This window comes from Xenopus laevis, chromosome 9_10L (genome assembly GCF_017654675.1).
Source record: "Xenopus laevis strain J_2021 chromosome 9_10L, Xenopus_laevis_v10.1, whole genome shotgun sequence".
In the NCBI taxonomy this organism is placed as follows: domain Eukaryota; kingdom Metazoa; phylum Chordata; class Amphibia; order Anura; family Pipidae; genus Xenopus; species Xenopus laevis.
The window spans coordinates 12,244,164-12,261,431 of NC_054387.1; the positions used below are offsets into that span (position 1 = coordinate 12,244,164).

At 40.6% G+C, this 17,268-nt stretch overlaps 1 protein-coding gene across 1 annotated transcript; it reads right to left on the minus strand.

Moving 5' to 3' along the window:
* Window positions 1–3,606: 3,606 nt before the first annotated feature.
* znf217.L (zinc finger protein 217 L homeolog) lies at window positions 3,607–15,756 on the minus strand (the record flags this gene model as incomplete). The annotated part of the gene is given in 6 exon segments (NM_001088819.1): window positions 3,607–3,850; window positions 5,460–5,543; window positions 6,288–7,706; window positions 7,994–8,119; window positions 10,450–11,993; window positions 15,716–15,756. Coding segments are annotated over 4 exon segments (2,997 nt in total). The 3' UTR covers window positions 3,607–3,850; window positions 5,460–5,478.
* Window positions 15,757–17,268: the final 1,512 nt, after the last annotated feature.

The window sequence follows — 17,268 nt, forward strand, 5'->3', positions numbered from 1 at the left end:
AATGTTTACATATTTTCTAGTAGACTTAAGGTATGAAGATCCAAATTACAGAAGGATCTGTTATCCGGAAAAACCCAGGTCCCGAGCATTCTGGATAACAGGTCCCATATCTGTACTACAACGAATGATTCTATAAACAGAGGCCTTGTTCCAATTAGTATGAAGAGCTTGATATTATGCTCAGTTTGAAAGAATGAATTTCTGGATAGGGGTTAATAGAATCCCTGACTTGAGATATGGATGATGTATGACTTGCTGGGGGTTTTAGGCTGCCATTAGTATTCCATTACCTCTGCCTCCCCAACCAAGAGAAATGTGTTGGATTTGCTGAAAGGCCAGTATCTGGGAGTGATTAAATCAGCACAGAAAGGGCAGAGACAGATGAGAAGATTCAGGGAGATTAGTCACCCGGCGACAAATCACCACTTCTTCGGGCGACTAATCTCCCTGCATTGCCTTCCCGCTGGCTAGAATCTAAATCGCCGACGGGATGGCATTCGTTTTCCGAAGTCGCCTGAAGTTTCCTCATGAAGCAATTTCGGGTGACTTCGGAAAACAAAGAGCTCCGAGTGCCATCCCGCTGGCAATTTAGATTCTAGCCGGCGGGGAGGCAGTTCAGGGAGATTAGTCGCCCAAAGAAGAGGCGATTTGTCACTGGGCGACTAAAGGTGGCCATAGACGTAGAGATCCGCTCGCCAAACAAGCAGATCTCTCCCCAATATGCCTACATTGAAGCGGGCAATATCGGGCTGATCTGATCGTGGGCCCAACGAACGGATCATAATGGATCAGATACGGACGGTCGGATCGCGGGGCCACCAACACACAAAGATGCGGTCGCGATCCAACAGGATTTTTTAACCTGTCTGATTGACATCTGCCCGACATCGATCGGGGAAGCCCATCGGATGGCCCCACACACAGGCCAATAAGCTGCCAACTCAGCTTTTATCGGCCCGTGTATGGGGGCCTTAAATCTCCCAGAATCTTCTTGTCTGTCTCTGCCCTAAATGTGACAAAGCCCCCTGAAGGGGACAGCACACAAGAAAGGGCAAGTTAGGACAATGGCTCATTACCCTTATTCAAGGTAGGGATGCACCGAATCTAGGATTCGATTTGGCCTTTTTGAACAGGATTCAGACTTTTCACACAAACAAGAAAGTCAAAAATATTTTATCCATCTGCTGCATTCGCAGTTCTCTTTCCCCCTCATTTCCTTAATTTACATATATAAATTAGGGTTTGGATTTGGTTCAATATTCAACCAAATCTTTTACAAAGGATTTGGCAGATTCCTAAGATAGTGGATTCAGTGCATTGGTAATTCAAGGATACATGTTCTTTGCAGAAATATAATTACAGTGACCGCTCTCTGGGCAACAAGGGGACTATGATATGTTTTTATTGCAGCAGCCAATCATTGTATTAGGATGCAATAACCACACCCACATTGGTTCAGTAACACTAGGGATGCGCAGGAAATACGATAGTTTTTTTAAGTTTCCGGTGCTCCAATCCCCATGAAAATTTGCAGGAATAAAGGGGAGGGGGAAGACAAATGGCAGTGGGCCTAGGGGCGTCCGCTTTGTAAATCCAGCACTTGCAACACCCCTCCAGCAGTTTTTTTGTCTTATGGGACATTCCCCAACATGTGTACATGAACACAGATATTTCCCCTGCAAATAACCTTGGTCTCTAGGAGGCAGCAGAGCTCACACTCTATAGAAGGCTAATGGTACAACCCGCATCAGAAAACCACCTGCTCATATTGTCCGCCTGAAATCCACCAGTACAAGCAGTGGCAGTCACATTTACAATATTACCCCCATCCCAGGAGTTGTGCCCATCTTCTGATTCTTTTTAGGAATATATGAGGTCACAGATCATGGACAGCCCCATATTGGTACTATTGTTATTATAGGGAGGAGCTTGGTTTTAACATTCTCCTAAACGAGTTCTACAATCCAATAGAATTATGCCACTTCTCGTAATTCTACTGGATGACTGAACAGCCTGGCCTATCTCTTGGCTGTGAGGGAAAAGATATATACAGGTCTGGATTGGGATTCAAAATAGTCCCAGGCATTTCATGCATAAAGAGCCCCAAGCAGACCTACACCAGCCCAATATATAGGATTTGGTATAATCCAGCAGCCCCTCTGTTGGATTTTTCAGGGTAAAAATAAAAACTGGGTAAATAGATTGTATGTGCAAAATAAAAAAAAAATGTTCTAATATAGTTAGTTAGCCAAAATGTAATGTATACAGGCTGGAGTGACTGGACGTGTAACAGAACAGAACACTACTTCCTGCTTTTCAGCGCTCTAACTCGGAGTTAGTCAGCGTCTTGAAGGGGGGCCCACATGGGACATAACTGTTCAGTGAGTTTGCAATTGATCCTCAGCATTCAGCTCAGATTGAAAAGCAACAGTTATGGCCCATGTGCCCCTCCCTTGAAATCACTGATTGGTTACTGCCTGGTAACCAATCAGTGGAAACCAAGAGAGCTGAAAAGCAGGAAGTAGTGTTCTGTTATGTTACACATCCAGTCACTCCAGCCTTTTATACATTACATTTTCGGTAAAATAACTATTTGAAACATTTTTTATTTTGCACAGCCTATTTACCCAGTTTATTTGTACTCTGATCTGTTCCTTTAAAAAAGTATGGGGGTTTTAATAAGAGGGACATAATTTGCAATATTACAGGTTGATTGGTTGTCAACTTAGAACAGATTCTCCCTTTGTGTCCTTGGCTTTCTTTCCTTTAAATAAACCAACAGTAAAGGGTAGAATTGCCCATTACATATTTGTAGGAGCTGCTGTACTGCTTGCCTCCACAAACACTCTTTACTAGGTGGTAGCAGTTACTATTATTTAAGTCCTATGAAAATGTAATGGCAAGCAGTATGGCAATTTCAATTCATACGGGAAACATCCAGGAAGGAAGCTATACCCACATTTTCGTTATTTAAAAGAAAATGCAGTTTGACATCCCCTTGACTTAAAAGGAATAAGAAAAATAAAAACTGGGTAAACAGGCAGGCTGTGCAAAATAAACACTGTTTCTGATATAGTTAGGCAAAAATGTAATGTATAAAGACTGGAGTGACTGGATGTCTAACATAATAGCCAGAAAACTACTTCCGGCTTGGTTACCAGGAAGTAACCAATCAGTGGCTTGAGGGGGGGGGCACATGGGTCATATCTGTTGCTTTTGAATCTGAGCTGAATGCTGAGGATCAATTGCAAACTCACTGAACAGTTATGCCCCCTTAAAATCACTGACTAACTCAGAGTTAGAGAGCTGTAAAGCAGGAAGTAGTGTTCTGGCTATTATGTTACACATCCAGTCACTCCAGCCATTATACATTACATTTTTGGCTAACTAACTATATAAGAAACAGCTTTTATTTTGCACAGCCTATCTATTTACCCAGTTTTTATTTTCACACTGAACTGTTCCTTTAAAGACACTGTCCCAAAACAAAAAAACATGGAGCCCCTTATGATTATGCAGACACAATCAAATCACAATTTTCTCAACAAAAATGAATGCTGGAATATGGATAGATATATACAGAGAAATACACCACATTAATCACCCTTGGAACAATACAATAGTACAGCGTCTCCCCTTTTATTTGGTCTCTTAGGAAAAACAAAATTCAAAAATAGATATTTATAAATATACACAAAACAATCTATGGCTTTTATAATACAGTATATCTGCAAACAAACATTTGAGGGAAAGAAAAAAAACTTTTAGTGTTATTTGTAGAAGTAATCCGCTTCATTTTCAGTAGATTTCAGAAAGGAATTCAATGGAAAGTCCCCATAAACACGAGGATCTGAAATGAGAAAGATAAGTCTAGATGAGACCGGATAAAATGGACTACAAAAGGCGACACACCAAGCGTATTTCAGGTGATTATAAAGGCAGAATTATTCATAAGAAAGTATATTAAAGGTAATGTTCATCTTTATATTAACTTTTAGGACAATGTAGACAGTGATATTCTGAGAATTTGCAATTGGTTTCAATTTTTTTTTTTTATCATTTATGGTTTGAGTTATTTAGCTTTTTATTCAGCAGCTCTCCAATTTGCAATCTGGTTGCTAGGATCCAAATTACCCCAACAACCATGCATTGATTTGAATAAGAGACCGGAATAGGAGAGGCCTGAATAGAAAGAGGAGGGCCCAGTCTGAAGGCCAGTTAGGAGGAGATTTGGGGTGAGTGCTTATTTGTGTCCTCGGTACCCCTGGAGCTATAGCAGGGTGACTGTTACCCCAATGTTTCTATATATCTGTAACCTTGTTATGAGCTAAGGGGCCCAGTCTGAAGGCCAGTTAGGGTGAGATTTGGGGTGAGTGCTTATTTGTGCCCTGGGTACCCCTGGAACTATAGCAGGGTGACTGTTACCCCAATGTTTCTATATATCTGTAACCTTGTTATGAGCTAAGGGAGCCCAGTCTGAAGGCCAGTTAGGGGGAGATTTGGGGTGAGTGCTTATTTGTGCCCTGGGTACTCCTGGAACTATAGCAGGGTGACTGTTACCCCAATGTTTCTATATATCTGTAACCTTGTTATGAGCTAAGTGGGCCCAGCCTGAAGGCCAGTTAGGGTGAGATTTGGGGTGAGTGCTTATTTGTGCCCTGGGTACCCCTGGAACTATAGCAGGGTGACTGTTACCCCAATGTTTCTATATATCTGTAACCTTGTTATGAGCTAAGGGAGCCCAGTCTGAAGGCCAGTTAGGGTGAGATTTGGGGCGAGTGCTTATTTGTGCCCTGGGTACCCCTGGAACTATAGCAGGGTGACTGTTACCCCAATGTTTCTATATATCTGTAACCTTATGAGCTAAGGGAGCCCAGTCTGAAGGCCAGTTAGGGTGAGATTTGGGGCGAGTGCTTATTTGTGCCCTGGGTACCCCTGGAACTATAGCAGGGTGACTGTTACCCCAATGTTTCTATATATCTGTAACCTTATGAGCTAAGGGAGCCCAGTCTGAAGGCCAGTTTAGGGTGAGATTGGGGCGAGTGCTTATTTGTGCCCTGGGTACCCCTGGAACTATAGCAGGGTGACTGTTACACCAATGTTTCTATATATCTGTAACCTTATGAGCTAAGGGAGCCCAGTCTGAAGGCCAGTTAGGGTGAGATTTGGGGTGAGTGCTTATTTGTGCCCTGGGTACCCCTGGAACTATAGCAGGGTGACTGTTACACCAATGTTTCTATATATCTGTAACCTTATGAGCTAAGGGAGCCCAGTCTGAAGGCCAGTTAGGGTGAGATTTGGGGTGAGTGCTTATTTGTGCCCTGGGTACCCCTGGAACTATAGCAGGGTGACTGTTACCCCAATGTTTCTATATATCTGTAACTTTATTATGAGCTAAGGGAGTCCAGTGGCTACAACAGAGAAGAGTAAGTTTGTAGAGGAGAAACAATTCAACTCACCATTATTAAACTGGGAAATCTAGGCTTTTTCATTTGGTCCAAACACACGCTTTGATACATGCCGGTTTATAGGTGCTCTTTTGGCTGTGTGGAAGGAAAATAAAGTTTATGCTCACTGTACGTTTACACATACATAGCCCACCAATCAAATAGATCTGGATATTTGTCACGGGCAGCCATCATTCTAATATCAAAAGCTTTGCCTCCTCCCTCTCCATAAATCACATTATGCCAACACAGTTGCATTCTTAAAATACAATACTCAGTTGAACTAGTCTGTGAACAAGGTCCTGGACTATGAGTAGGTGATAGAAGAGGTATCTGCTGCAGCCTAGGCATGTGCCTCTTACTTCTCTTTTAAAGGAACCATTTCTGGTAGACATATTGTGAAAATTAAATTTAATATGGGTGTCAGATCCAATACATCTTATAGGGGGGTTCCTTTTGCCTAGAAGATTTATTAGAGCTCACTATTAAAATCACCAGAAATCCTGTCACTCTACATGCAGAATTTGTGCAAAAGGCAGTTATTTAAGATTTTGTTTTTACTGGAATCAGTTATTTGAGTGAGCTCTAATTCATCTGCTAGAAAAAGAAGCCCCCCTATAAGATACAGTATATTGGATCATTCATCCGACACCCAAATGCTGCATGAAGAGGGAATGAAGAGCAACCGATTAGGAGAGAGGAATAGTGAAGATGTTTCAGAAACAATGAAATTTTTTTAATTAATTGGGTTTAGAAATTTTCTAATTTCAGTATAAGGAAGCTTATATTAAATTTTCATTTTTGCGATAGTTCCCTTTAAATTAAATGTATTGCACTTACCTTCTGTAATGGAGGAAGGCTCGCGACTAAAGGAAGGATCCAGTGCTCTGTAGGTTGGCCCAGCAGTTGGAGGAGCAGGAATGATTGGTCTCCAACGTGATTCGACAGCATGTGAACTACTCGCACTATGAGGCAACAAAGGGGCTCCAGAATTTAACAAGGATTTTTCCTGGAGAAGGAAGCTAGCAAGTTTTGAGTACGGAGTGTTTAGGACCACATCTGTCTTTGTTGGGTACACGGTAGAGTCAGCACTAGGTGTATTGTGCTTAAGCCTCTTTGAGTAGGGCTCTCCACTTTCTAGTTGGGTACTGTTTAGCATTCTAGAGAAGGGATACTCCCCGGACCAAGAAGGTACAGAAGAACTGTTTCTGCCAGGGTAAGTAATATCCCGAGCGGTTACATTTTGTTCACTTTGCTGCATACGCTCAAGCAAATGACTAATTCCTTGCAGATCCGGCTGCATGTAACTGTGGTTAACCAATGGTGGAGCATGAGTTGGTCTTACGTGCAGTTTATTTGGACCTTGTTCTGGGCTCTCTGATCCTGCAGCAGCTTTGTTTGGCAGAAATGAAAGCTGTTTAGGCCTCTCAGGGTTAATCTTGGGCTGCACTGATGGTGGAGTTTTGCATTTTTTCCCATATGTTAAGGGAGGAACATCCACTCCACGAAGCACCAAAGGGCAACCAGTCCTTCTCATAGCCGCCATCTGAGCAGCAGTTTTAGGCCGAATATTTTTTGGAACGGCTTCAGAATTGCTTTTGTGGGTCAGCTTCTGGTGCAATATCAATACTTCAGGGTATAAGGATTTGTAGCTACAGTAGGGGCAGGTGCTTACGGACAAGGCACTGTTTGTTGAAGGCGTCGAAGAATTTGAAGGCTTTAGGCAAAGGTTTAATGGCTTTACATCCTCTTTCATTGGAAGTGAATTGTCCTGTGCTTCCTCTTTTATAGAAAGTGAGTTGTGAAGTAAATGGTCTTTCTCACAAAGGCTCAAACTATCGTTCTCCTCCATAATCCAGTCAGCTGGACTTGGTACTTGTTGGTCACTACGTGGAACTGGCAACTCTTTGCTAAACACTTGGGTAGGGGTAGAGGTTCTCTCTCTGTTTGGGATAATTTCTTCCCTACCTTCTGAATTTTCAGAGGGTTGTCTGGACTTTCCTTGATCCTTTGCCTTTACAAAGTCCTTTTTGGTAGGGTTAGAAATAGTTTGCTTCGGTCTGGCTTCATTGCCGACGTGATTATCTACTGGCATAGGATCGCCAGTGCCCTGAGGAGTGGGAGAGTTTTTTCCAATGCTTTTCACATGAGCATTAGAGTCTCCAGGCTTAAATTTGTGGTGCCTTTCCAAATGGTACCGTAGAGAGGTCTTCTGAGCAGCTGCATAGTCGCAAAATTCACATCTGTAGGGCTTTTCCCCTGAAACGAAATAGATATACAATTCAGATCCTAAAGCAATCAAGTGACCCACAAAAACACTAAACAAAAAAAAAACTTCATGTACACATCTTGTGTGTATAAAGATGGTTATAAAGAAGGTTGCAGTCCACTTATGCAAGGCTGAATCTGCAAACTGGTTTAGTGATACCTTCACTGCAGTCAGAAGAAATATAATTTACCTTTAAACATTTATATTAAAGAAAATAAAGGCAATGTTAAATGCTGTTAAAATAACCAACCCATCACAGTCCATCGAGCAGGCATACCTGTGTGGGTCCTTAGATGAATATTGAGGTAATAATTGGAACGAAAAGTTTTTCCACAGAATCTGCACTCTTTAGAGGTAGGGAGTCCTTTGGCTTTTAGTCTGACTTCACCGTCTTCAGGTTTGTCTGGCAAGAGAAATAAAAATGAGTAAAGTCTTATGGTACTTTCCCCATACACACTAACCTTCCCACAAAGCTTAACAATAAATAGTGCAGTCACCCTTGCAGGGTTATAGTAGCACCAAGCAAAACAGCTCCCATCCATGAGCACAAGTATTATCCAACAGATTGAGGCTCCATCATATCTGTGCATGGAGAAGCAGAATCACTGGATATGGTTGCCATCTAGCCGGTATTTTATTGGCCCAGTCAGTATCCATGCCAAACTGGTCAGCAGTTTGAAGCAGGACAGACCCAACCGAACTTGTGTATGTTTTACCTTAACAGATAGGTGCTGCATTATGCATCCAATCGGTGTCGCAATTCAGCCACCAGAGGGAGGAAGCAACTTGAGAAAGACAATAAAATAACTGTAGTCTGACTCAAGATGCCTTCAAGTTATGAAAACTGCCTTTTTAAGGCTCACGTGAGTTACATGAACATATTTTAAGTAAAGGTATGGTATCAGTTATCCAAAAAAAAACAGTTACCCAGAAAGCTTCGAATTACGGAAGGGCCATCTCCCATTTTATCTAATTAACCCAAATTTAATTTTTTTTCCTTTTTCTCTGTAATAATAAAACAGCAGCTTGTACTTGATCCCAACCAAGATATAATTAATCCTTATTGGAAGCAAAACCAGCCTTTTGAGGATTTTCTAGTAGACTTCTCATAGAAGGGGGTCCTACAGGGCAGATTTATTCTGATGCAGAGTGCTCTGCTAATCAGCCTTGTATTGTGAATTTAACATTTCTAATGTAAATTGTAAGTCAGTCCCTAAGTTTAGGTAAGGGACAGCAGCCCGTGTTCTTGGGAATAAGAAGAAAAGACGATGGGGAGCTACTGGGGGCAGACAGGTCATTGCTATAGGGATTTGGTGTTCTTGGGCTGGTAAAAAGACAAAAAGACATGTCGTAACATGTCAAAGACTTCATTTTTAGTTGAAATTTAGTTTTCCCTTTAATATAAATAGGGATGCACCAAATCCACTTTTTTGGATTCGGCCGACCCCCCAATCCTTTGTGAAAAATTCGGCTGAATACCGAACTCTAATTTGCAAATTAGGGGTGGGAAGGGGACATTTTTTTACTTCCTTGTTTTGAAGCAAAGAGTCACGTGATTTCCTTCCCTGCCCCTAATTTACATATGCACATTAGGTTTCGGTTCGGTCTAGCAGAAGGATTCGGCCGAATCCAAATCCTGCTTAAAAAGGCCGAATCCTGGCCGAATCCCGAACCCAATTCTGGATTCGGTTGCTTCCCTAAATAAAACCTTCTTCCTGTTTGTAGCGATCTGTTCATCCATCCCTTAAAGAAAACTGCCACCACTAGGGTGCACTAGATAAGATGCCCTAGATGAGAAACACTGGTTAATGTTGTGGCCTCATACCCATGACACAACTAACAAGGTTACTCAGCTAAAAAATGACACTTCCCGACATATTGTTCCATACCAATGGTCCAGAGTTTTATCAGGCACATTTTGAAGTCACAACAGGCCGTTCAGCAGAAACATAGGCACACAAACTGTGTGTGACAATTCATCAGCACTCAGGGTGCCGTTATATGCATGGAAGGCCCAACATACAGTAGAATCCCCAAAAAAAATGGTGTAAAATTAAGGAAAATATAAAATCAGGGAAATGTATTATACATAATATATAGGTGGAAGCACAAAACAACAATGTAAAATGAGGGAAAACTTAAAATCCGGGGAATGTAAAATTGAGGTTTCACTGTACATTTAAACTATTCTGGCTTGATATGGACCAACAAAAGCTACAGAAGAATTATAGAAGCAAAGGGTAAAGCATAGTAGTATGCTGCCACTAAATTTAAAGGGAATATCCACCCTTTTTTCCTTTGCAGGAGGACAAAAAAAAAAAAAAAAAAAAAAAAAATCTAAACAACTTTCCAGTAGATAAATTGAAAAATGGTCAATTATTTTTGCAAATGAAACTAATACTGAAAGCAAAACTTTGTCAGTTTATATTCCCTGCTGGTTCTGACTCTTGAAACAATGGAGCCAATCTCGCAGATTAACAGACCTGCAGGAGAACCGACTTCTGCTACATTGTTGCAAACGTAAAAACCAAAGAACGGAAAGAGATAAACAAATGGCGCTTTCAACAGCAATTACCTTTACAACCAACTTTAAAACCAGACTATTAATGAATCTATAGCTGAAAATTGGAGAATGACACTTTCATTATGCAATTTCTCTTTTTTAAAAAATTGCGTTCTAGGTTAATAACCATCGTGCTTTTGAGCAATACACGCATGTCTTTATCATCTTACCAGTCTGCATAGTATCCTCCATATCTTCATCAGAATCTTCTTGTAGAGTGACCCGACTGGCTACAGGGTCAGGATTGGGATCACTGACTGCTTGGTCATGAGAGACCTCGTTGGCTGCACAAACCAACAAGGCCCCCTCTCCTCCACTTATATTGGAAGACTCCGAATCACTCCTACTATTTCGATGCACCCGTGAATGCAAAACTAAGGCATGGTAGGTTTTAAAGATTTTTCCACAACAACTACAGAGAGTTGGCTTGTCCTTGGTGGCCAATTTCTCCTCCTTCCCCCCAAACAAAGGCACTTTAACACAGTTCCCTGGTTTATCGTGGTTATGAGGTAGAGTAGCATCTGCATTGCCCTTCACATTGCCATGCTTATCAGCACCGGCTTTAAATTCCAGTAAAGGTTCCTTCTCTCTGCCGAGAGACAGGGCAACTTTGCCTTTAGTTGCCAACTGCCACGACTGATATGTGATGAACGGATCTAATTCTCCAATGGATTTGCCGACATCTAGAACCTTCTTTGTGGAGTGAGCTGTTGGATTGAGGTTTATAAAACTCATGAAGTCATGCTTTGGGGTGACTGCAGCATCTATATCGCAATTCTCTGATGATCTGGTGTTCTCCTTGGGCGAGACAGAATGATTTGTAATATCCCCCGATAAACCAGAATCCTTGGAATGCATCTTACTATGTTCCATGAGGGTGCATTTATCAGGGAAGAAGAACCCACATATCATGCACAATTTATAGGGAGATGTTGCGCTTTTGGGCTTCTGATCTTGAACAACATCATTTATTGTCGCCAGTATCTCTTCATCAGAAAGAGGCGGTTTGTTTTTGGCCCCTGATCTGGTTGTATGGGTTCTCTTATGATTTTTTAAGAACCAGGGCTCTTTAAATCTTCTCCCACAGATAGTACAGCAGTAGGTGAAGGAATCTTTGTGCTTCTTCTGGTGGGCACCCAAGACAGCAGAAAGCTCAAAAGTCTGACCACAAACCTCACAGTCAAACTCCTCCTTCTCTTTCATCTCTTCTTTTACCTCTTCTTTCACCAGAGGCACAGAAGCTTTTCGGCGCTTATCCAGAGGACCAAGGTACTCCGCCTCAACACGGAGGACTTCTGGTTCACAGAGGGTTGGCCTATGTTGGACCAATACATGTTTTCCTAGATCCTCGTGATGCTTGTAGGTCTGGTCGCAAAACATGCAGTCAAATGCCAGGTCTCCCTCTGCCTGCATTAAAAAGGTTTCATGCAGGTTCTTGTGCGAAATGGTGTTTGTTCGTTTTAAGGTCAGGGAAGAATCAGGACTCTCCATCTGAGAACCAATGGCACTGCCCACTCCATCTGGGCAATCAAACTCTGAAAGGGACTGGACTGGCATTTTTACCCTGAAAGTTGGAGAACTTGGGGGGGGGGGGATTGTTCAAGGCCTTCCTTTAGGAATCCTTAGAAATCAAGAAAGTGCATGACTGTAGCTCACAAGCATGGCACTGGTTCATGCACTGTCCAAAGCTCTTCATAAAATGATCTCCTTGTACCTAAAAGAAATAAGAATATTAATTATATGGTGCCTTTCAAAATAAACATATCATAAAACTAGTGTGGGCTTTACATCTAGGGGCAGATTTATCAAAATGTGAGATTAGAGCCCATCGCATTAAAATTCCCCCACTTTATATTTATGGGATTCTTGGAAGTGTATTTTTCAAATGGTGAATAGAAAGTGGGTGAAATTTAACGTGGGGGTGGTTCACCTTTATATTGACTTTTATTGTGTTAGTTTTCAATCGGTCTTCATTAATTGTTTTCTATACGGTTTTAATTATTTGCCTTCTTCTGACTTTTTCCAGCTTTCAAATGGCGATCACTGACCCCCATCAAAAAACAAATACTCTAAGGCTACAAATGCTACTTTTTGTTGCTACTTTTGATTACTAGTCTTTCTATTCAGGCCCTCTCCTATTCATATTCCAGTCTCTTATTCAAGTCAGTGCATGGTTGCTAGGATAATTTGGCCATATTTGCTGGAGAGAGCTGCTGAATAAAAAGCTAAATAACGCAAAAACCCCAAATAGTAAAAAATTAAAGCCAATTGCAAATTGTCCCAGAATATCACTCTACATCATACTAAAAAAAAGGTTAACTCAAAGGTGAACAACCCCTTTCATCTCAAAATACCATATTGAACACTTTGCACAACAGAAAAGCAGAATGCATATTTGGCCACTAGAGGTGCTGGAGTACTGAAACCTGGGGAGAACCGAGTACTGTCTGTATTTACAGAAACTTCTATTTATATGCATAACTGAAAAAAGCTGCAGAATGAAACGTACTGCGCTATATCTATCCATTTATATATTATTCTGTTCACCTTCACTGAATATTTCCGAATTAGGTTTATTTTCGCTTAAAAACACAGGTAACAATAAAATGCTGTATCCAACAATGCAGATGAGGTTTTCACAAACAATAACTTGATTTTAAAAGGGAAGGACATATAATTTGTGCAATCCACTTCCTGTTTTGTTTTACAGGAACTCGCTCCTTAATTCCCGTTATAAAAGTACAGCGGGACATTAGCCAGAAATAATAGAAATTTGGTAAATGCTAAGAAATAAAAGTTCCAAACTGGTGGAACCACTCAAGCAAGAGAGCATCTTACAGATAACACCAGCCAGTAGGGCACCTTAAACTTTAGCCATGTTTTAAATGTGCATAATAATTAGTAGTGTCTATTAACACCTCACCCTGCCCCCCACACTAATCACCAACACCCAGTTCTGAAAAGAAGAATAGAAGCCTCTGAACTGGTAAAGATTTGCTGTTCCTAACCCAAATTTGACTCCCTTGAAAGCATATTTCAATTATAAAAAAAAATAAATACATATTGGATTCCTTTGAAAGCATATTCCAATGATATTAACGTGTCCTTTAAAAGAAAATTATTCCCAGCGCTGCTGAATGAAATTGGTACGAATATTTCTAGTTAAATAGTATAGTTTGGGGCAATGGCTTTTTGCACAGTGCTCCCCAAACTATAAACATTGTTCTACCCTTTGTTTGTACCATATATTGATTTTAAAGAGATCCAACTGGTTCTGCAGAAGAAAAAGGGGGGGGGGGGTCTAAAGAAGTCTGTAAGTCATACTAAATGAATCCCTTTGTTGCCAAAGGGCCATCAACACATTGCTTTACAATACACAAAAGCCCCCAGCCACCCTCCTCCTCCTCCCTACACCTGGCAGCATGGTTCAATCTATGCACTTCTCAATAACATGGGGGAGAAAAAGAAGTTTCCAAGGGACATTTCCCAATTATTTAGATTGTAAAAAAAAAAGCAAAGCAGCAGTCCAGCACATAAAGCTATTAATCTAACAGCAAAGGGTGGTCACACCTACTCGTGTGCATGCATTAGGACGGATAAGATATCAAGGCTGGCGGACATATTGCTGAACAGTGTAACCGACTCCTGTTTCTCTCCCCAAACACATCAGGGAAGGCCCTAGAAGAAGACCTTTAACTCTTTGCCAACCAAAGACTGGAAAGTAGGGAGGTGCAGGTTAACCCATTAAGACATGAGAGGCCTCTTAACTACCCTCAATAATTAGGTCAGTCAAAACAAGATTTACTCATATGGAGGATGCTGGGGGTTGTAGTTAGAACAAAACAAAAAAAAAAAAAAAAAAAATCAGCAGTTATTTTATTATATAACATTGTAAACACTTTTGCCAGTTCTTGTTCAAAACTGTAGGGTAGTTGTAAAGATAAACATGAAGAAATACAAAGCGTAAATGAAAAATAAATAAACGTATACATATTTTTTTTAATAATAATGTAACAAACAAGTGTATAAGCCATGGCATAGATGTGAATTATAAAAGTGTTCCTTCACTTCCTATTTTCACTTTGTTCTTGTTAACTGCTGCTTCCTACAGAATGAGAGACAGAAAATGCTTTCAAGGTCATCTTACAAAATGCCCCAAAACTGGCAGATCAGCAGGCTCTCCTACCTTGTGCTGCAGGCAGGAACACAGCTGACAGTGTAACCTTTACAGCTTAATGCTCAGTCCAACCCAAGAAAGAAGGAGAGAAAGAAATCCAAGGGCTAAGTGAGTCTTTCTCTCTCTCTCGCTCTCTAATGGTATTGTAGCCTCCCCAGCACTTGCATAACAAACCTGTCCCAAGAACCTATTAATTACAGACGCCACTGAAAGTCTGCAGCAGAAAGAAAGAAAGAAAGAAAGAAAGAAAGAAAGAAAGAAAGAAAGAGAGAGTGAGAATCTTCCTGTTGGGCTTTAAATGGACACAATGAAGAAGAAGCAGCAGCTACATTGTTACAAGATATGTTCCACATATAAGGAACTCACGTTGGCTATAAACAGATCAAAAAAGAGAACTTTATACCCTACCCCCCCCCCCAACACACAGATTACCTCTCTCTCCAACCCCTCCCTTCACTAAAGCCCCCTGATGGGCAGCTCAGTCCCAGCCTGGTGTTATTATCTGCTTTCACACAAACAAGGGACAGACCTGGGGAGTTTAAATATTAGTAAAACTGGCTATTTAACAAGCACAAACATTATACACACTCATAACATGTATTCTATATGTATTCGCTGAGCTATACATATATACACACACACACTTTTTTTTAAATCTAAAGACTATATATATATATATATATATATATATATATATATATATATATATATATATATATATATATATAAATAAAATATACATACACATTATACTATATAAAAATAATATAGATTATCTATACAAATACACATTAATAAATTATATATTAAAAAGTTCTACCACCCCACCGGTAGCAACAAGATAGGGCCATGCAGAAGTAGCAGCATTGGGAATCCCTGAGAGTTGGTGGGAGTGTGTCTATATAAATAGATAGAGATAAGTAGAGAATATATAAATATATATAGTAAATCACCCTCTACCCACTGCTAGTAAGGTATACAGACCGGATTGAGGGCAGCAGCAGAAGGAATCCCCAGGCGGCAGCAGTAGTAGTAGTGAGCAGGCAGTTATAGTGTCTGTAGATGATCTGATAGTAAATAAGGAGGAGGGCTGAATGGCAGAAGTTTGTAGCTTCCCTCCTCCTCCCCCTCCCCGGCTGTTGGAGGAAGATGAAGAAGAAGAAGAAGAAGAATAGCAGAGGGTGGGGGCTCGTTACCTTTCTCTAGTTATGTTGTTCATGAAATAAGTCAGTTTGGTTGGGTCAGTGGGGAATACATACCCAGCATTGGCTGTACCTGCCTCTTCTTATTTTGGGAAGGCACTTCCTGAATGAATATGTGTATGGGGGGGGACACTCATCCTCTTTATACTCCCTGTCCCTTGCCTGATCCCGCCCCCAACCCCCCCCCTAACTTGTATTGTGGCCCTAACAGTCAGCCCTTAACCCCACTAATATATATATATCTATATTATACTTATATCATTTTATTGAAACCCACACACGCACATGTTTATATAGAGTTATACTAGTGACTATACCTATATATATACACACACACACACACACACACACACACACACACACACACACACACACACACACACACACACACACACACACACAGATATATAGATATATATATATATATATATGTAGATATTCTATTATAGAATATAATAGAATTGGTCTGTGTGTTTAGGATATAAAAGAATTGCACAATCCCACACTCTTCTCCCCCCCCCCCAGCAACAAAGCAGATGAGTTGTACATACAGGTTATCAGCTCCTCCCCCTTAATCTTAACCCCCCCCTGAAACCAAAAAACACTGATAATGTTCTATAGGTTAGGTTTTACATGTAGAACAACAGCCCCTAAATATAGCAGTGAAACTAAAAGACAGAGGTGGTTTGGGTCCAATTAGTGATGGGCGAATTTCTCCCGTTTTGCGAAACGGCAAAAAATTCGCAGAAAAATCACGAAAAAATCATGAAAATCTGACATTTTCACGAAAAATCGTGAAAATCGGAAATTGATGCCCGTGTCCAAACTGACACTGGCGTTAAAGTCAATGGGCGTCCGATACACGTCCAAAAAAAAATTTCCAACGGTGAATTTTTGCGGGAGGTTCGCCAGCGGCAAAACATGGAACTTTGACGCGATTTCCTGCCAGGCATATTTATTCGCCCATCACTAGTTCCAATCCTTTGTACATGTCACAGCTAGGCTTGCCACCTGGCTGGTAAAAATGATGGTTGATCCCAATGTTATTAATATTTTGTTTTTATATTTTTATACAAACCACTCACTGTCACTTATTTAAATAACATGGGTCATCTTATACTACATATGCTCTGCTGCTATACTTAATTTATATTTTGAATTTTTTTATGGTAATTTTTTTATACTTAGTTGTAGTATTTAACTAATATGTTTTAACTTTGCACAGTCTAAAAAAAATGGATCAATATGCATTTTTTACTGCATGTTGTACTTTAAGAACTATGCATGTGACAAATTAAGAATCTTATCTTATTATCTTATTAATAACATTGGGATCAACCATCATTTTTAAAATACTGGCCAGGTGGCAACCCTAGTCACAGTGGCGTAACTAGATATTACGGGGGCCCCACAGCAAATTATTTTTCAGGCCCCAAAAATGTCTACAGGTTGACCTGTTTTACCAATATTTACTGAAATTATTTATGAATTAGGGCATCATTGGCCCCTTTTCTTCTTGGGCATCCCTGCAGCTGCAGGGTCTGCTTCCTCTATAGTTACACCCCTGATTTGTTACCACCTCACCTATTTGGCAGATTGGGGAGATCTCC